Raw genomic sequence first — 20,462 nt, forward strand, 5'->3', positions numbered from 1 at the left:
ACGAGGTCTATTTAAGGTTTGCTTGCTAGAACGATTCTCATTGATCAGGGTGAGAAGGACCCGAAATGGAGGGTGCGGGGTAATCAGGGTAGGAAAGGATATTGCTGTGTTCATATAAATATCTTAGGAAATGAGAAGTTAGGATCTCATTTCTGGTTTGAGACCAATGAGACGTGTGACTTGGATTAACCTGTCCGGTGGGGAAAGAAGAGGTTTGAGAAAATAGTGGGTGGCTAAGTGGTAGCTGCTGCCTCAGCCCCCTCCAGACTTTAACAAATTCAGTTTCTTTAATAGATACAGTGCTATTCAGGTTATATATTTCTTCTAGGGTAAGCTTTAGTATTTTGTATCATTTGAAGAATCAGCCAATTTTGTATATAAGTTGGCATAAGTTGTTTATAATATTACTTTGTCCTTTTTGTATCTGTTGAATCTACAGTGATGTTACCTCTTTCATTCTTGCTATTAGTAATTTGTATCTTCTCCTGTTTGCCCTTGTCAGATAGGCCAGAGGTTTGTCATTTTTATCTTTACAGAGAACCAGCTTTCCATTTATTTAAAAATTGTATTTCATTTTCTGGTCTATTAATTTCCACTCTGCCCCTTTTATTTCCTTTTTTCTCCTTGCTTTAGGTTTAATTTGCCTTTTTCTTTTTTTATGGTTACTTTAAGTGGAAGTTGAGGTCTCTGATTTGTGATATTTCTTATTTTGTGTTACAGAAATTCGGTGCTATAAATTTTCCCCTAAGTACAGCCTTAGCAGCATCTCACAAATTCTGATGTGTTGTGTTTTTGTCTTCATTCAGTTCAGAATATTTTGAACTTGGATTATTTCAGTTTCTAAATATTTGGGGGGTTTCTAGAGATTCTTCTGATATTTCTTTCTAATTTAATTTTATTGTGGTCAAAGAACATACTGTGTATGACTTGAATTCTTTAAAATCTATTGAGACTCGTTAATGGCCCCAAACATGGTCTGTCTTCATAAATGTTCCATGCACATTTGAGAAGGATATATTAATATATTCTGCTGCTGTTGGGTCGACTATTTGATTATTGTTAGTTGATTAATGGTATTACTGAAGTTTACTATATGCTTTGCTGATTTTCTACTAATTTTAAAAGTAATTATTGAAAGATGAGTATTGAATTCTCTGTCAATAATTGTGGTTTTGTCTATTCTCCTTGTGATTCTATCAGTTTTAATTTTATGTATTTTGAAGCTCACAATTTGCATAAATGTTTAGAATTATTATTCCTTTTCCTTTTTCTCTTTGAGATGGAGTCTCTCTGTTGCCCAGGCTGGAGTGTTGTTGATGGCAATGGTGGGCCATCTGGACCATCTGGAGTGGCCACTGCCAGGATGCTGGCTGCAGCCGGGAGGCTCTGCCCGTGCTGTGAGCTTCACAGAGCCAGAGGGAATGGGGTCAAGCAGGAGCCCAGCTCCTTCCAAGTTGGTGGGTGGGAGCTCCCCGGGCATAGCTGCAACTGCCCAAGTGATGGCTGCTGGCTGAGCCTCCCTGTGTTCTTGGAGACCGGGAGCAGGCAGGAGCCCCACCCTCCCAGGTCCAACTGCAGCCACCCGAGTCCTTGCTACAGACCATGTTCTTGGAGGCTGGGAGCAGGCAGGAGCCCCGCCTGCATCCCCCCACCTCCTTTGTGCAGCTGTAGCCACCCAACTTGTGGCTGTGGACCAACCTGGATATCTCTGCACTCTATGGGCCTGGGAAGGCACCCCCACCTCAGCAGGCTCAGAGGTATCTGCTTCTGCTGCCTGGCCTCACCTTGCTCATGGTGACTGCTCCCATCTAGGAGCAAGGTTGGGGCTGAGCCAGGGTGCTGTTGCAGCCCAGCCAGTTGTGCGCATACTTGAGGCAGTACTGACAGGCCATTCCCCTGCTGCCTCAGCCCCCTCCAGACTTTGGGTGCTGACAAACATAGGAGGGAGGCCGAGGGAAGGCCAAGGGCAGTTTGGCATTGGCCTGCAGGTGCTTCTCCCCACAAACAGCCTGGGCACCATAGAAAGCAGTAGGAGGCGACATGCTCTGGGGCAGAAAGGGGCAAGTCCCCAGGGAAGGCCTGAAGCCTAATGACCAGGCCACCAGTCCCCCTGACCAGAGAGGGAACTGGTGGTGCTTTTTCTTGGATCTGCCCATGGACCAATCAGCATGCACTTCTTCCTCTCTGAGGCCCGTAAAAGTCCCTGGACTCAGCCAGACTTGGGGAGAATGACCTGCCAGCAGAGGGGAGCTACCTACTCCAGGGCCTCTTTTCTGCTGAGAGCTGCAGAGACAACAGGAGGACCAACCTGCAGAGAGGAGCTACCCACTTCAGGGCCTCCTCTTTGCTGAGAGCTGCAGAGATGATGGGACAAGCTGCCTGCAGAGTGGAGCTACCCACTCCAGGGCCTTCTTTCTGCTGAGAGCTGCAGAGACAACAGGATGTCTTGCCTGCAGAAAGGAGCTGCCCACTCCAGGGTCTCCTCTGAGCTATCCTGTTGCTCAGTAAAGCTCCTCCTTCTCAGTAAAGCTCCTCTTCACTTTGCTCAGCCTCCACTTGTCTGCCTACCTCATTCTTTCTGGATGCAGGACAAAAACTTGAGACCTGCTGAATAGTGGGGCTGAAAGAGCTATAACACAAACAGGGCTGAAACATGCCCCTTGCTCACCACATTGCAGGCAAAGAGGAGAGAAGAGCTGTGGCCCTTCGGGGAGCCCAGACCAGGAAGCTCCTGAGCCAGAACTCTGACTCCCTTTGGGGCCCTGCACTTCCTGGAGTCTCCAAGCTTCTGGGCACCACTGCTGTGTACTTAGTCCAGTCACAGCCTCACAGTGAGCCAGGGCCCATAGTAGCACCTGGAGCTGCCCACCCTGCTGCAGCCAGCGTGCCTGACTGTGTGCAGTGGCCAGACCCCACACTCTCTTGCTCACATACCCCTTGCTACTCCACAGCTGGTTCGCCTTTGGCAGGGGTGAGATCCAGGCTGGTAGCATTAGCCAAGCGCAGCCTGAGTGGGCAGAACAATCCCAGTGGGCCCAAGCAAAACTCAGGCAAAGGTACCACTGGCCACAGAGGTTTCTGACCAGAAAAGCAACACCCAAAGTATCCTGTGACACAGTGGTATGATCTCACTGCAACCTCCACCTCATGGGTTCAAGCTATTCTTGTGCCTCAGCTTCCGGTGTAGCTGGGGCTACAGGTGCGTGCCACCACATCTAGCTAATTTTTGTATTTGTTTTTTTAGTAGAGACGGGGTCTCACCATGTTGGCCAGGCTGGTCTCAAACTCCTGACTTCAGGTGATCTGCCTGCCTCGGCCTTCCAAAGTGCTGGGATTACAGGTGTGACCAACCATGCCCAGCCTGTTATGCCTCTTGATTGACTCCTTTTTCATGATGAAATGACCTTCTTTATCCCTGATATATCAGTCAGTGTTCAACCAGAAACACACAACAAGTAATTAAATATATGTACATGTATATATGGATTCGTTAAAGAGAATTGGCTTGCACAATTATGAGAGCTGGTTAGGCAGTCTTATAATGCTGTTGTGTTTGATGCTGGAATTTGATGTTGGCAGAGTAGTCAGAAAGGAAGATGGAAGTAAAATGGAAGAAGTCAGGGTCAGGCTGGAAGTCACAAGTACAAACTTGAACCCCATCAAAATGGACTGAAATCCATGTTAGTTCTTGTTGCCTTTGAGCTTGATGGTGAGGGTATCCTTCAGAAGCTGGGACTGTTTGTCATAAAAACACATACATAGGCCAGGAGTTGGAGAAGCTGAAGGAGGATCTAGAGGATGGTAGAGTAGTTGCAGGCCAAGCTGCAACAAAATGAGTCAGTTAAGTGAGTCACCAGTCAGCAACAACATATGTGAATTACAAATGGCTACTATTTCCTTTCCACATTACACATCTCCCAAAAATTGCCTTTTTGGCCCACCCAAACTGTAAACATAAAATAATTCTAGGAAAACTAGTGCACTCTAGGCAAGATGATACATTATAAAAGCATCATGGTCTGACCCTTGTCAACTTAGTACCATACATGTTTCTTTGAGCCATGCTTTAATTCTCCAAATTATGATGATAATGAAGTTCTGCTTCCACCTTACATAACACTACTATCACATAACTATTAACATGTTAACCATTTCCCAAAAGAGGAAAATAGTCTTTTTTTGGCCCATGAATGGCATTCATTCTGCTCCTAGCTGATCAACACTCCTTTCATGTCCTATAACTTAAATACTGACATATATAGTTAACTATTAACACATATTGTGTTAGATGATAAGAAGATGAGAGAAGGAAGAAACATAAATTTTCGAGTAGTTTCCAAAAGAAGCTTGGTGTATATCATTGCCCCCCAGAATGTTCTTCTTGAATTCAACTAGACTTTTAGACCTTCAAGACTACTGCAGATCACCCTTGGCATCAGATTCACTTAGAAGGATAGGACAGAAACCACAGCTGACCAGTAGGCAGCACCTACTCCTCTTCTGTGGAAGTGGTACTCACAGTGTTTTACATAAGCATCCAGGCTTTTTTTTTTTTTTTTTGGCCTTCCCATTCCAAGTTGACAGCTCAGATGCAAGGAGATGAGACTTACACTAGGCAGCTGTGGGATGCATCTGGATTAGAAACTTCCACAGGAGCTAATATGTCTTATAACAACTCCATGGACATAGCTTCTAGAATTTCTACAAGAGACATGCCAATTACATGAGTCAGTATACTCAGGGAGGCCCAAAGTTATAGTATCCATTATAGTCAGTATTTATAGTTCATTTATAATTCTTTTGGTAACCAGGAATCATTTTTACCATAAACAATATTGTTGGGTAACATAATTGACATATGAATAAGTTTTCAATAAAACAGAATGAGAAAAGTAACCAAAAGTTAATTCTCATATACAAAGGTAAAGTGTTTTGTTAACCTTTTACCCAAAAGTGATGATATGGACGTAGATTTTCTGGGTATTTGACCAAGGAAGCCAAACCATTCTTTCTGATTATGTTAGATTTGTAGCTTTGTGGAGTCTTGTCAGAGATGTTGCTTTCTATGTGTGAGTTTGATGAGCTAACTTGGAGTTTGTTTGCTGGACTGGCCAAAACAAATCTAGAGCCAACTATGGTCCCTAAGTAAATGGAATTTGAAGGGTTTCCAGAGAGATTAGGAGTGATAATACAGGCATGGGGAGTGATATAAAATTTTCAAGAATGAAACTGATAGGCCACCACCAATATTCTACCTGAATTCTATTTCTCATTTCACTTGGGGGAAACTAGGTCAAACTAATATATGTATTAACATATGTCTAACTTAGGCATACGTTCTAGAGCTGTGGTTCTCAATCTTTTTGAGATAGTAAATTTATTTTAAAAAGGATGAAAACTGCAAACTTCTTCCTCAGAGAAATGAACATAAAGACCTACATGTGGACTTTTGCTTATCATGTATTGTATTGGAAATTAATTTTCTTTGATAGTTAGACTATGCAACAATTTTCACAAGGAAGGGATTTCAATTTAAAAATCAATTTCCAGTTCTGGAAAAAAAAAAAGGAAATCAAAATTGTGAAGCCACATTAAAAATTCACTTGCCTTTTGCTCATATTAACAAGTAGACTGCTGCTGAAATAAATATTAACAAGTATTAACATGTTTGTTGTGAATAAGATCTTTAAATTATGGGTAATAAGACATCTTTGACATGTCAGTGTGCATGTCTGGTTCACACTGACTTCCTAAAAATCAGAACCAGTGCTGAAAACTCTGATTCAGAAAAGAAAATAATGGCCAGTATAATCACAGTTCCCAAGGTTCACTTTGACAGAAGTGACTGGCCTTGTGTCAAGAAATACTATAATTCCCCAAGATCTTTAAAGTTCAGTTCAGGTCAGATAATTCCCTTTGTTTTTAATCAGTGAGGTCATTGGCCTCACCTTGAAAAATCTTTATCTGTTAAGTAACTGAAAGGCATGTCATGGTGTTGTGTGTGTGTGTGTTTTCTTTCTTTTTTTTCAATAAGTGTTGCTTGCCTTCTATGTCTGTCTCTCCACCTGTCTCTCTCTCTCTCTTTTTATAAATGGTGGTTACCTTCTCTGTCTCTTTTTTTTTTTTTTGAGACAAGGTATCACTGTGTTACCCAGGCTGGAGTGCAGTGGTGTGATCACAGCTCACTGCAGCCTCAGCCTCCTGGACTTAAGTCATGCTCCTACTGCAACCTCCTAAGTGTCTGGGAATAGAGGTGCATGCTACCATGACTGGCTAATTTTTCTACTTTTTTGTAGAGACAGGGTCTCACTATGTTGCCCAGGGTGGTCTTGAACTCCCGGGCTCAATCAGTCTACCCACCTCAGCCTCCCAAAGTGCTGGGATTACAAGCATGAGCCACTGCTTCCGGCCCACAGTGGTTTAAATAAATCTTGGTTTATACTTATCACATTGTTGTGGATTGAGCTGTATCCCCCTAAAAGATAGTTTCAAGCCCTAACCTCCATTACCTGTGAATGTAACTTTACTTGAAAATAGGATCTGCTGTAGGCTGAACGTTATGTCCCCAAAAAATTCATATCTTAAATTGTAACTCCTTATGTGATAGTATTTGGACGTAGGCCTATGGGAGGTAATTAGGTTATAAGGGCAGAGCCTTTATGAGTGGGATTAATTGTCTTTATGAAATAGGACTTGGAACGCTCCAAGACTTTCTGCCATATGAGGACACAGTGAGAAGATGGCTGTCTATGAACCAGGAAGCAGACCCTCTCCAGACACCAAATCTGTCAGTGCCTTGATCTTGGACTTTTCAGCCTCCAGTACTATGAGAAATAAATTTATGTTGTTTTTAAGCTACTCAGGCTATGATATTTTTGTTATAGCAACCTGAATGACCTAAGACAGGGCATTTGCAGATATAATCAAGTTAAGGTCATAAAGGATTAGAGTGGGCCCTAATCCAGTGACTGGTGTTCTTATAAGATAGGCAAATTCAGACACAGAGGAGACAGAGAGGAGAATGCATGTGATGATGGAGGCAGAGATTGGAGTAATGCATCCAAAAGGCAAAGAATGCCAATGATTGCCAGCAACCTGAAGCTCAGACAATGGGATGGAACAGACACTTCCCTAGAGCCTTCAGAGAGAGTATGGCCCTGCTGGCACCTTGATCTTGTACTTCTAACCTCCAGACTATGAGAGAATACATTTCTATTGTATTATGCCATCTTGTTTGTGGTACAAGAAGTGGGGTGCTATGTACAAATATCTAAAAATATAGATATGGCTTTGGAATTGAGGAAGTGATTGAGCTGGAAGAGTTCTGAAATTCTTAATAGAAAAAGCCTTGAAGAGATTGTAGAAATAGGAGGATTAAAGGTGATTCTGGTAAGGGCTCAGAAAGAAGTAAAGAGGACAGTAGAGAAAGTTACATTTTAGAGAACACATATATTGCCATGAAGAGAATGCTGCTAGAAATAATGAACATTAAAGATACTTCTGGTGAGATCTCAGATGAAAGGAGGAACATGTATTAGAAACTAGAGAACAAGCAATCCTTGTTAGAAGTGGCAGAAACGTGGCTGAATCATGCTGTGCTATTGGGTGGAAAGTAGAACTTGTAACTAATGAACTTGAGTATTTAGCTGAGGATATTTCCAAGCAATGAGTAGAAGGTGTAGCTTGTCTTTTCCTTCCTTCTTATGGTAAAATATGAGATGAAAGAGATACACTGAGATGGAAACTGTTAAGCAAAAATCATTTGATGATTTGGAAATTTCTCAGCCTATCTCAGATAGCATGCTCTGGAGACAGCACTGGGACAAATGTTTTGGTGAAGCGATTAGGTGTGATTTGTGGATCCAACTGACTATTTCAGCAGACTCCAGGATAGAAATTGGGTTATCCAGGAAGGATCTATAGAGAATCCTTGTGCCTAATCGTATGGATTCTCTTAAAATCTATGGAAAACTAACAAGAATTGTGACAATGCTATCCCCAGAAACACTGCTAATTTTGAAGACGACAGAGACAGGATGAAAAGAAGAAAAGCTGTCCAACTTCTGGTATTCTAAAAGCAGGAAATGAGGTACCCAGAGGATGGGGACACTACCAAGGGCAGAGATGGCAGGGCCACCTCAGCTGAGGGTGGCTCAGGGACCAGTGAGGCCTCTTAAGAGTCCAGAAGCTAGGACCAGTTGGGTCTCTGTAGACCAAGAGGTTGGGGACAGTGAGGAGTCCACTGACCCAGAGGGCATATTGAGTCAGCACAATTTGAGAACTCCACAAATATTGGAAATTAAATAATATAAATAACCCATGATCCAAAGAAGAAATCATAAGATAAATTAGAAAGTTCTTTAAACTGAATAAAAGTGAAGTACAACATAAAATATTTTATGAGATGCTGCAAAAGTAATGGTTAGAGGAAATTTTATAGCTTTAATGTGTCTATATTAGAAAAGAAAAAAAATGATCTAAACCTAAGCTTCCACCTTAAGAAACTTTAAAAATGAGAGCAAATTTAAAAACAGCAACAAAACAGCAGAAGGAAGGAAGTACAGTCATCTTTTGCTTGATGCTAGGGATACATTCTGATAAATGCATCATTAGGTGCTTTCATCTTTGTGTGAACATCATAGAGTATACATACACAAACCTAGATACACAAGCCTACTGTATTAGTCTGTTCTCATGCTGCTAATAAAGACATACCCAAGACTGGGTAATTTATAAAGGATTCGAGGTTTAATTGGCTCACAGTTCAGCATGACTGGGGAGGCTTCAGGAAACTTAACAATCATGGCAGAAGGGGAAGCAAACATGTCCTTCTTCACATGGTGGTAAGAAGGAGAAGTGCCAAGCAAAAGGGGAGAAGCCCCTTATAAAACCATCAAATCTCGTGAGAACTCACTGTCATAAGAACAACATGGAGGTAGCTGCCCCCATGATTCAATTACCTCCCACTGGGTCCCTCCCATGACACATGGGGATTGTGGGACCTAAAATTCAAGATGAGATTTGGGTGGGGACGCAGCCAAATCATATCATTTTGCCCCTGGGCCTTCCCAAATCTCATGTCCTCACATTTCAAAACATGATCATGCCTTTCCAACAGTCCCCCAAAGTCTTAGCTCATTCCAGCATTAACCCAAAAGTCCAAATCCAAAGTCTGAAACAAAGCAAATCCCTTCTGCCTGTGAGCCTGTAAAATCAAAAGCAAGTTACTTACTTCCTGGATATGATGGGGATACAGGCACTGGGTAAATACACCTATTCCAAATGGGAAAAATTGGCCAAAACAAAGTGGGTACAGGCCCTGTGCAAGTCTGAAATCCATCGGGGCAGTCAAATCTTAAAGCTCTGAAATGATCTCCTTTGACTTCATGTCTCACATCCAGGGCACACTGATGCAAGAGGTGGGCTCGCATGGCCTTGGGCAGCTCTGCTTCTATGGCTTTGCAGGGTACAGCACTCCTCCTGGCTGCTTTCACAGGCTGGCATTGAGTGTCTGCAGCTTTTCCAGGTGCATGGTGCAAGCCTTCAGTGGATCTAACATTCTGGGGTCTGGAGGACAGGGGATCTCTTCTCACAGCTCCACTAGGCAGTTCCTCGTTGGAGACTCTGTGTGGGGAGTCCAACCCCACATTTCCCTTCCACACTGCTCTAGCAGAGATTCTCCATGAGGGCTCTGACCCTGCAGCAAACTTTTGCTTCAACACCCAGGCATTTCATACATCCTCTGAAATCTAGGCAGAGGTTCCCAAACCTCACTTCTTAACTTCTGTGTGTCCACAGGCTCAACACCACGTGGAAGCTGCCAAGACTTGGGGTTTGCACTCTCTGAACCCACAGCCCGAGCTGACGTTGGCCCCTTTCAGCCATGGCTGGAGCAGCTAGGACGCAGGGCAACAAGTCCCTAGGCTGCACACGGCAGGGGAGCCCTGGGCCCCACCCACAAAATCATTTTTTCCTACTAGGCCCCAAGGCCTGTGATGGGAGGGGCTGCTGTGAAGGTCTCTGACATGCCCTGGAGACAGAAAACTGACTAAAGAAGAAGTAGAAAATGTGAATAGATGTATAATAAAGAGATTGAGTTAGTAATTAAAAAAAGACACACAAGGAAAAGCCCTATGCTAATTAAGATGATAGGAGAGAATGGGTGCAAGGGCTTTACTGGTGAATTCTACCAAACATTTAAAGAATAATTAATACCAGTTCTTTACAAACTCTCCCCTGCCCCAAAACAAGAGGAAGGAACATCTTCCTCTCATTTCATGAGGCCAATATTACTTTGATATCCAAATCAGTCAAATACATCACAAGAAACATAAACTACAGACCATTATCTCTTATTCTCGACAAAATACTAGTAAACTAAATTTGGTAACATATAAAAAAGGATTTTCTACCACAATCAAGTGGAATTTATCCCAGGGATCCATCTGAGCATCAGTTTAAAAATCAACCAAATCCATATCAACAGAATAAAGGACAAAATATGCAGAAAAAGCATTTGACAAAATCCAACACCTCTTCATAAAAAACAAACTTTGAAGAGAACCAGCATGAGAAGAAAATGGGATATCTGGAAATGGAGAATGTCATAGATCAACAAGTCAGTTATGAATAAAAGAAAGTAAGAAATAGGGTAATAGTGGAGTTTAGGGATGGTTTATTTGCTTGGTTGGTGGCTTGATTATTTTTAAGATAGGAAAGATGTGTAATGTGTAAATGTGTAAAAGATAGCAGGAAGAATCCAGGAGAGAGAGTAGATAACACAGGAAGAGAATGAACTGTTAGGTTAGTGGGAAACTGAGGATGTTCCAATTCATTGGGAAGAAGGAGGTTATATCATCATTTAAGAATGAGGGGTGAGGAGAATAATGCTTGAGAAGATAGCTTGAAATAAACTTTGTGCAAAGGTGAGCTTATTAGAAAAACTTAAGATTGGTAAGCAATACTGAGTGACCTGTAGTGTTCATGCATTCTTAATCATTCTTATGATGCTAACTTTATAGATGAATGGAATAGCCTATAGCTATCTCCATCATAACACTATATGTGGGATCAAAGATGAATAATGTTGGTGAATGAGCTGGCATGAAAACCAGTGTGGATAAGAAGGACAATTCAGTAAGTGATTAATGGATAATTATTCATCTAGAAATAGTTATTATAGATCTCTGCCTCATAACTGTACACAAAGCAAATAGCAAGTATATTAAATATATGGAAGAAAAGCAAACCTTTTGTAAAATTTGTAGAAGAAAATATGTGAAAGTATATTTATGACTTCAGAGTAGGGAAATAAATCTTTAAAAAAGATAATAAAGCTCAATATATGTAAAAAGGAAAGTTCAGTCAGACTACATTAAAATAAAAAACTTATTATTCTTCAAAAGATACTATCTTTTAGGGGAAAATTAAAGTCACAGAACTCAGCTTCCAGTATTGGTAGAGTGAGTAATGTGGATCACCTTTCCCTTAAGGACAACCAGTAAATCCATAAAAAATATGAAAATCAGTTGAAAGGCATTAGAACTGTCAAGGTAGTACAGAATACTAGAACAAGATCCAAGAAATGATCTAAGTCCAGTGAGGTGAACCAAAGCATCTAGTGGGCTTTCACTTTCAGATTATTTGCTTATCTGGAAGAGGCAGCTGAGGGTACTGAATGGCATTTTTGATACCTCACAGGACTAGAGAGAAGAAAGTTGGAATCTGAGACTGAGGGTTGGGACCTTGGTACTTGGAATTATACCGAAAGGCAACTACATTCTAGGAATAAAGGTGAACTTGTAGTAAACCAGCCCTTCCACAGACTGTAGCCCAACTGCAAGTCATCTGGTTGACCCAGAAAAATCTCAGTCCCTAAAACTGGTTTGTGATGACCTACAATTACTGGAGCTCCCAGATATCTGGCAGAGGCAAACAATGATTCTCTCTAGGAGTACCTTCGGCCGGGCACAGTGGCTCACCCCTGTAATCCCAGCACTTTGGGAGGCCGAGGCGGACAGATATCGAGACCATCCTGGCTAACATGGTGAAACCCCGTCTCTACAAAAAAAAAAAAAAAAAAAAAAAAATAGCCAGGAATGGTGGCAGGTGCCTGTAGTCCCAGCTACTCAGGAGGCTGAAGCAGGAGAATGGTGGGAGGCAGACCTTGCAGTGAGCCGAGATCGCGCCACTGCACTCCAGCCTGAGCAACAGAGCGGGACTCCATCTCAAAAAATAAAATAAAGAAGAGGAGTAACTTCAAATTATTTCCACGTCAGTTTTTCATGGAAATTCCTGATAAAAGATAACCAGGCAAATGAGAGAACAACCACCAGCAGAAACAATTGATGGTAGAAGTAGAATCACTGGAGTTTCTTATGTTAGATAATTAGATTTGGCTAAAATACTGTTTGGGACATAAAAGACAAGATTGAGAAGAATTTGACAGAAAACCAGAAGCTATTTTTAGAATGACTTATTAGACTCTAATTCCTGATTTCATTAAGCTACAATTATAAAAACAGTGTGATACTGGCATAAGAATAGACATACAGACCAATGAAATAGAGCACTCAGAAGTAAACCCTCACACATATGGTCAATTGATTTTTAACAAGGGTACTAAGACCATTCAATGGTGGAAATGGTGGCCTTTTCATGAAATGATACTGGGAAAACTGGATACATACAATGGAATGAAGTTGGGTTCTTGCCTTATACCATATACAGAAATTAAAAATGGATTAAAGGTACTCTTATAGTAGCATTATTCAAAATAGCCAAAAGGTCAGAGGCACCCAAGTGTCCATTAACAGATGAATGGATAAATAAAATGTGGTATATACATGCAATGGGATATTATTCAGCCCTAAAAAGAAAGACAAATCTGACATATACTACAACATGGATAAACCTGGAGACATTATGTTAAGTAAAATAAGCCAGTCACAAAAAGGCAAATATTGTATGATCCCACTTATTTGAGGTACTTAAGAGTAATCAGATTTATAGAGACAGAAAGTAGAATGGTGGTTGCCAGGGGCTCGGGAGAGGCAGAAATGGGGAATCACTGTTTAATTGGTATGGAGTTTCAGTTTGGGACGATGAAAAAGTTCTGGAGATGGATGTTTGTGAAGCTTGTACAACATTGTGAATGCACTTAATGCCACTGAAGTTGATATGGTTTGGCTCTGTGTCTCCACCCAGATCTCATCTTGAATTGTACTCCCATAATTCCCATGTGTTGTGGGAGGGAACCGGTGAGAGATAATTAAATCATGGGGGTAGTTTCCCCCATACTGTTCTGGTGGAAGTGAATAAGTCTCATGAGATCTGATGGTTTGATAAGGGGAAACACATTTTGCTTGGCTGTCATTCTCCCTCTTGCTGTTGTCATGTGAGACATGCCTTTCACCTTCCACCATGTTTGTGAGACCTCCCCAGCTACATGGAACTGTAAGTCCAGTTAAATCTGTTTCTTTTGTAAATTGCCAAGTCTCGGGTATATCTTTATCAGCAGCGTGAAAATGGACGAATACAGAAGTGTACACTTAAAAATGGTTAAAATGGTGAATTTAATGGCATGTGTGTTTTACCATAAAAATCTTTCTAAAATGGGCAGGGCGTGGTGACTCACGCCTGTAATCCCAGCACTTTGGGAGGCTGAGGCAGGTGGATCATTTGAGGTCAAGAGTTCAAGACCAGCATGGCTACCATGGTGAAAGCCCATCTCTACTAAAAATATAAACAATCATTCAGGTGGTAGTGGCCTGCGCCTGTAATCCCAGTGAGACTGAGACTGGAGAATTGCTTGAGCCTGGGAGGCAGAGGTTGCAGTGAGCTGAGATCACGCCATTCCACTCCAGTCTAGGCAAGAGAGTGAGACCCTATCTCAAAAAATAAATAAAATAAAACAAAATAATGGATATAAACTTGAACCAAAAAGAAATTCTGAATTAAAAAATTCAATTACAGAAATTGAGAACTCAAGGGATATGTTTAAAAGTACATTATCACTGAAGAAAGAATTAGTGATCTGGAAAATAGGTGGTAAAATATGCAAATGAGAAACAAAAATGAAAAAGAGCAGATAAGAGATACAGAGGATATGGTGTGTAAGTCTAACAGGTACCGAAGCCCCACAGCAAAGAAGGGCAGACAAGGTATCTGTTCCCTTGTTCCCCTATTCCTGCCTTCTTTTTATTAAGATATTTTAAAATTCAATTTATCTATTATTGCAAAGATAGATAGTACAGAGACATCCCATATACCTTCACACTTATTTCTCTTTATTAACATCTTTCATTGATATATTTGTCAAAATTAGTTGACCAAAATTGATACTTCATTATCTAAAGTCCATGCATTATTCAGATGTTAATACGTTTTTTAAAAGAAAATAAATAAATGATAGAGAAATGTTTATTATTGATGAAGTCACTAATTTTCCTAGGTATATATCACTCTCCCCTCTCCACCCCACAGTGTTAGCAAATATTGGTATTCATCTGTTCATTAAAAATGGGGAAATTGAGTATTTACATTAAAAAGTGTGTTGCTAGATCCTTTTAGGGAATGAACAAATTGAGTATGTTCTGTATATAAACCTTATGGGCTTTTTACATAGAAGACAATTTTACAGTCTTTTTTTTGGGGGGGGCCACTCATTATTTTATCTGCTTCATTAGAAACTGCTAATGTTTACTTTGTTCATTTCACTCATTGGGTTCTTTTTAACCAGTATAGGCTAGCTTCACTGTCCAGTATGGAACCACTAATCCCATGTGGCAATTTAAATGTAAATTAATTAAAATCCAATGAAATGAAAATTTTACTTCCTCAGTTCCTATCAGCCATATATCAAGTGAGCAAGTATATGTAAACCTACTCCCAGAGGTTGAGAGAGCTGAGCTGACAAATGCAGTTTCTCAGAAGGAAACATTTGGTAGGGACAAAGGGACTTAAGATGGTGGATCCCCATACCTGCCCTGCGGGAATTATTCTTTCTATAGCAAGCTTTTTTTTTTTTGGTAAAACATGTGCAGCTGGTCATGTCTGAGACCCTCTTGCAAAACTCTGACCAGTGGGAAAATTAGATCAGGATCTTTACGAGGGGGTTTCTATGCTACAGATATTGTTTCTTTATGAGGGGTTATCTATGTTATAGGCATTGTTTCTTGACCTTGCTGGGGGAATGCCTTGGTATGCAAGAGTCAAACACTGGTTATTATGATGTTTCACTTCAAGATGGCATTACTCTTGTCATGCAACAGGCTGCTTTCCTACACATAGCCATGTATGGCTAATGGCTTCCATATTGGATGGTAGATACAGAACATAACTTGAAGTCGTCTCTTCCAGTCATTGGCCGTCATAACATTCTTCAAAATCTGGCTCAACTGTACCACCTTTGTGGTCTGAATCATCTGACACAAACATCTTCAACTTCTCCTTTCTCTCTTGCAGTATTTCTGTCCTCACTCACCCTCCACTTTCCTCCTATTCAGGAACAAATCACTTCCTTCTTTTCTGAAACAAACAACTTCACCAGCCTATCTGGTCTCATTCCCTCCCCATCAGCGGTATCTCTTTTCTTCCATCTTCAATTTCTAGTGCCTACTAAACTTTACCTTTTCTTTTCTAGAAATTAGCTCTCCACCCTTGAAAAAAAGAATACTTTAAATTCGGTTGCTTAGTTCAACCAATATCCCTTTTCCTTTCTTGCAGTATCACAATTCTCAAAAGAGATTATTGTCTATTTTCAGTCTTACCAACTCTTCTGAACCACTGGAAAGGAGAGTCCACAGGTAACATCTCTCTCTCTTGCCCTCCTCTGTCATTCCCCCTAATTCCACCATCAGCTTAGTTATCACCCTCTTTTGGCTCCCTGCAGCATCTGCTAGTCACCTGTTCCCTCTCCTGAAACACTGCTGCTTTTATGATGTTTGAACCATCTGGGCGCTCTGTAAGTAGCTCCTCTTTTCGAACTCCTTTTCCTCCCCCATTCCAAAACGTTACTATTTCACAATCCCGTTTATTTTCCAAAAGACCTCCCTTGGAGGCGATGTTATGCCTTGCCCTATTTTCAATCATATTTTCACAGATTATTACATTTTGTTCAATTCATGTGTCAACTGTATTCTGTTTTTTTTTGTTTGTTTTGAGACGGAGTCTCGCTGTGTCACCCAGGCTGGGGTGCAGTGGCCGGATCTCGGCTCACTGCAAGCTCCGCCTCCCAGGTTTATGCCATTCTCCTGCCTCAGCCTCCCGAGTAGCTGGGACTACAGGCGCCCGCCACCTCGCCCGGCTAGTTTTTTGTATTTTTTAGTAGAGACGGGGTTTCACTGTGTTAGCCAGGATGGTCTCGATCTTCTGACCTCGTGATCCGCCCGTCTCGGCCTCCCAAAGTGCTGGGAGTCACCTGTATTCTTTCATCTCTTTTGCCCTTTAATCCACTCTATACAGTACAGACACCGCCCTGAACACCGTTCTAGTCATGTTATATGTGAATAGCCTGCACTGATGATTCAATGCATTGCTAACACGTGAGCCTGGTATTTGACACTCTCCACAACCTAACTCACTCTAACCAGCCCCTTGGCCTAGTTTCTGGCCAGCCAAGATGTTGGGCCAATTCCGAGCTTGCCCTGAACCCCGCCCCGCTGTGCCTCGGCTCCTGCCGCTTCCTACGCGGGAAACCCGTGGCGCTGCTCCTCCTGTGTCAGCATCCAGCACGCGGCCATGCGCAGCTCGAGGGCAGAGTCCACAACTAAATTCCTACGAGCTTCTCCTGCCCCGCACTCCACTCGGACCCCTCCGCAGCACCTGGCGTCCTCGGCATTCCTGGGCAGGACCCGTCCCCGCCCCAGCCCTCCCGCAGCTCCTAGGACTGTCGTCTTCGCAGTCAGCACGTCTGCGGTGAGCGTGGTCAGCTCCTCTTCCTCTCAGAATGTAGAGATCATGGGTTCTCGGTGTTTATTTTTTCGATGGTATTTTCTCTATGGTATACCAGCCTGCGACAGAACGAGGAAAAATATGTTTGGATATATACGTATATTTTTATATATTTAAAAAATATATCGAATATATAATTATATTTAATAAGTATCTTATGCTCCCCACCCTTTCAGCAGCGCGTCGACCGTTTGGATTCTGCGATGCCCCCGCCAGGTCTGAGCCGGACCCGCGCCCCTACTCGCGAGACCCGATCCGCGCCCGCCACAGAGCTGCGGTCCTCCGGGCTCCTAGAGGGGCGTCCCTCTCCCCTACTTCCGGCGCGCGTGCGGCAGGACGTTGCTCTCCCTCCGGGGGGTGGGTGCCTCCCGCCTCCCGCCTCCGGTAGAGCGAAGGGTGAGTGGGGTGGTTTAGCAGGCCGGTCCTGGCTGCTTCCCAAAACCGCCCCTATCCCGCATCAGGTCTCCGCGCCGCCTATCTTCGACCCCTCGGCCACAGGCCGGGCCTCGGCTGTGTCTGGGGTCCTGCCCGCCGCTCCGTAGGTCAATCCCGCCATCCGTTTTCACTTGCCCGCTCAGCCACCCGCCTCTTCGGTCAGCTGACGCCTCAGGCGCTTACCCAGCGTGTCCTGTGTCGGGTTGCAGGCTCAGGAGTCCGACACGCGCCAGTGGGTTCCTTCCTGCCACTTCTCACGCAGCGCTTTTGAGACGGGCCTCGACCTGCCTCTTGACTCCCCGAGACTGGGCTAGATCTTTTCTCAGTCACTCTCGGAACACCTTCTGCCTTCCCCTTTGTAATTTTTGTCACAATTAAATTAGGTAATGCTTTCTGTTTAACGTCTGCCTCTCTCTACTGTTTTTACGTTCTGTAATGGCAAAGACGCTGTCTTGTTCTAACTCTTTGGTCAGCACCTGGCACAAATACCTGCACAAATAGGCACTCAAATATCAAATGTGAAAAAAACAAAGGCCCTCTTCTGAAGGGCTCTTTGATTTGGTGGGGAGTCCAGATATGAAAAGGCATTTTAGCAGAGTAGGCGTCTAAGTAAGGACTCTGGAGTCAGATGGTTTTTAAACAGTCCAGACTACATCACTTATAAGCTACATGACCTGGAACAAATTACATAACTTCTCTCGTCTTCAATTGAACGGTTGAACTTACACCATAGAGTGCTCTGAAGATGAAATAAGACACTTAAAGCTGGTAGACAGGGCCTGACTCTGTAATGAAGCCTGAGCGTTTTCTATTACAATTAAGCAAACAGATACATTATAGTATCTGTTACATTATAATGCAGATTATTATAATAACAGTGATGCTGCTACAGTCAGAATTGTCCAAAAGTACCCTGGAGTTTCCATCTGGGTTGCTTGGGCTAGCATTGGGGACTGACTTTCTCCCAAAGGGAAGGGCTGTACCTAAGCTCACGTTGGCTAGAAGGTTTTTGTTTTTACTTTTAAAAAAACTGGTCAGAAGAATGTGATCAGATTTACAATCTGTAAAGATCACTGTGGTTACAATGTAGATAACAGACTGATGGGGACTGAGTGAATGTGGGGAGCCAGTTGATGAGTTCTTGTGCAGTGTGACAGGATAGTTGCTGGGATGAAGATGGTTGCAAGATGGGGAAGAGCAGATTCTTGAAGAGAAAGTAAAATCAACAGGATTTAAAGGAAGGAAGGAGGTGGGGGAAAGGGCCATGTTAGGAATGCTGCCACATTTCTGGCTATGCAGCCAAATGGATGTTCCTGCTTCTTGAGAGGGACCCCTGGCAGAGGAGTAGGTTTAGGGTGGGAAGAATCACGAGTTGGTTATGCATTTGCTGAGTTTGAGGTCCTTTTGAGAAATGCAAGAGTAGTTATGGTGGGAGTGAAGAACCGTGGGTAATAGGTCAGGAGTTCAGATAGGACGTCTAGACTGGATGGTAACCGAAGGTTAGAATGAGGTGGCCTAGGAGGAAAGTAGAGAGTGACAATAGAGGACTTAGGGCTCATTGATGGACTGATGTAGTGGAGGCTGGACCTGTGAAGGAGATGGGGAAGGAGCAGAGGTCAAGTCTTTATGACCAAAATCTCCCTTAGCCACATACCCATGGAGGACTAGTTGGTGAGGCATAATATTTACAGTAAAATTGAATAATATATATTGAATTTAAAAGGCAAGGTACATAACATAGACTAATGGTCACTAACTGAAGAACATACATTAATGTGATGTAGCTCTTGAGAAATGCTATGTACACATCCATGCACAGATCTGACAATGCATTGGTTGTCACAAAATTTCATTAAAAACTTTTATTTTCCTATTACCCTGCTCAGTGTAAGATGAAATTTTTGAAATTCTATTGTCACATAATAAGAACTAAAAAAATGTGTGTAGTATTTTTTCTTTTTTTAAATAAGGATGGGGTCTCACTCTGTCACTTAGGCTGGAGTTCAGTAAAGCGATCATGCTCACTGTAGCCTTGACCTCCCAGTCTCAAGCAGTCTTCCCAACTCAGCCTCCTGAGTAGCTGGGACCACAGGTGAATGCCACTACACCTGGCTAATTTTTAAATGTTTTGGGGGGATGGGATCTTACCATGCTGCCCAGGCTGGTCTCAAACTTCTGGACTCAAGTGATTCTTCTGCCTTTGGCCTCCCAAAATGCTGGGATTACAGGCATGAGCCACTGCGCTTGGTCTCTAGTATTTTACACTAAAAAATTAAGAGGAGAAATATCCCCAGGTTTCTTGTGTTTAGATGTGTATGAAAAATCTATTAATATCTAGCAAAGCACAGCTTAGGAGATGCTGCTTTGTAGGCATCTCAGACCTAACTTTCTTAATGAATAGCTCAGCAAATAGCACCATCATCCTTTAGTCACAAGGGCCAGCCACAAACTTGAGTCCTTGACCCCTCTCTCTTTCAAACCCTTATACAGTGTGTCAAGTCCTGTCAAATCTCCCATCTTTTTGTCTTTTTCCTCCCATGGCTCAGTCTCTCACTGTCTGTCTCCTGAATGGTTGCAACAAACACCTTCCCATGTCTTCTCCACACCACACTCTGGGTGAGCACACAGACCTTCCAGCCATCACTGTGGCCATGCGGATCAAATGCAAACTCTGTAGTACAACCTCTCAGACCTCCTCTCTCACCATTCATTAACTATACCCCAGGGTCTGGCACAGCACCCTGACCCATGGAGATTCTGACTCAGGAAGTCTGCTTTGGGGTTCCTGATTCATGGTTGATTTTGAGCCATAGTCAGAAGTGACAACCATTAGTCTGGTCTCCCCAGACTACCTTCAGTTTCCTCAGTGGGCCACATTCTCTCATACCTGTTTTCTCTTTGCCTGAGTGACTTTCCTCTCCATCTCACTCAGCTCACTCAGACTCTGGGAGATGTCTCCTCCAGGCAGCTCTTTCTAGCTCTTCCCATCCCTCTCTCCTTGGTCTTGGTCAGTCATCTTTCCCTTTTGCTACCTTGCCTACTTCGCTCCGTCCTTGGATTTATCACTGTGTTTA

At 42.7% G+C, this 20,462-nt stretch overlaps 2 protein-coding genes across 5 annotated transcripts in view; both read left to right on the forward strand.

Annotated features, from left to right (window-relative positions):
- Positions 1-20,462, forward strand: part of ZSCAN30 (zinc finger and SCAN domain containing 30) — a 35,406-nt gene that overhangs the window by 542 nt on the left and 14,402 nt on the right. The window contains exon 1 of one of the 3 annotated variants that reach the window (XM_037982372.2): positions 17,671-17,771. The exons of the other annotated variants lie outside the window; for them this stretch is intronic. The gene's annotated coding sequence lies outside the window, so the exon portion shown is untranslated. Of the gene's footprint in view, positions 1-17,670; positions 17,772-20,462 lie in introns of those variants that run through there. 3 annotated transcript variants of the gene reach the window in all.
- On the forward strand, positions 12,101-17,789 carry LOC103222543 (uncharacterized). 2 transcript variants are annotated; one of them, XM_073006394.1, is made up of 3 exons: positions 12,101-16,917; positions 17,130-17,349; positions 17,598-17,789. In XM_073006394.1, exons 1-3 carry the CDS (start codon positions 16,741-16,743, stop codon positions 17,657-17,659), a joined length of 459 nt encoding a protein of 152 aa, XP_072862495.1. In that variant the 5' UTR covers positions 12,101-16,740; the 3' UTR covers positions 17,660-17,789. The 2 variants fall into 2 exon arrangements, with proteins under 2 accessions (XP_072862495.1, XP_072862494.1); XM_073006393.1 differs by having other exon boundaries at positions 17,130-17,789.

Source organism: Chlorocebus sabaeus, chromosome 18, assembly GCF_047675955.1.
Source record: "Chlorocebus sabaeus isolate Y175 chromosome 18, mChlSab1.0.hap1, whole genome shotgun sequence".
Lineage (NCBI taxonomy): Eukaryota > Metazoa > Chordata > Mammalia > Primates > Cercopithecidae > Chlorocebus > Chlorocebus sabaeus.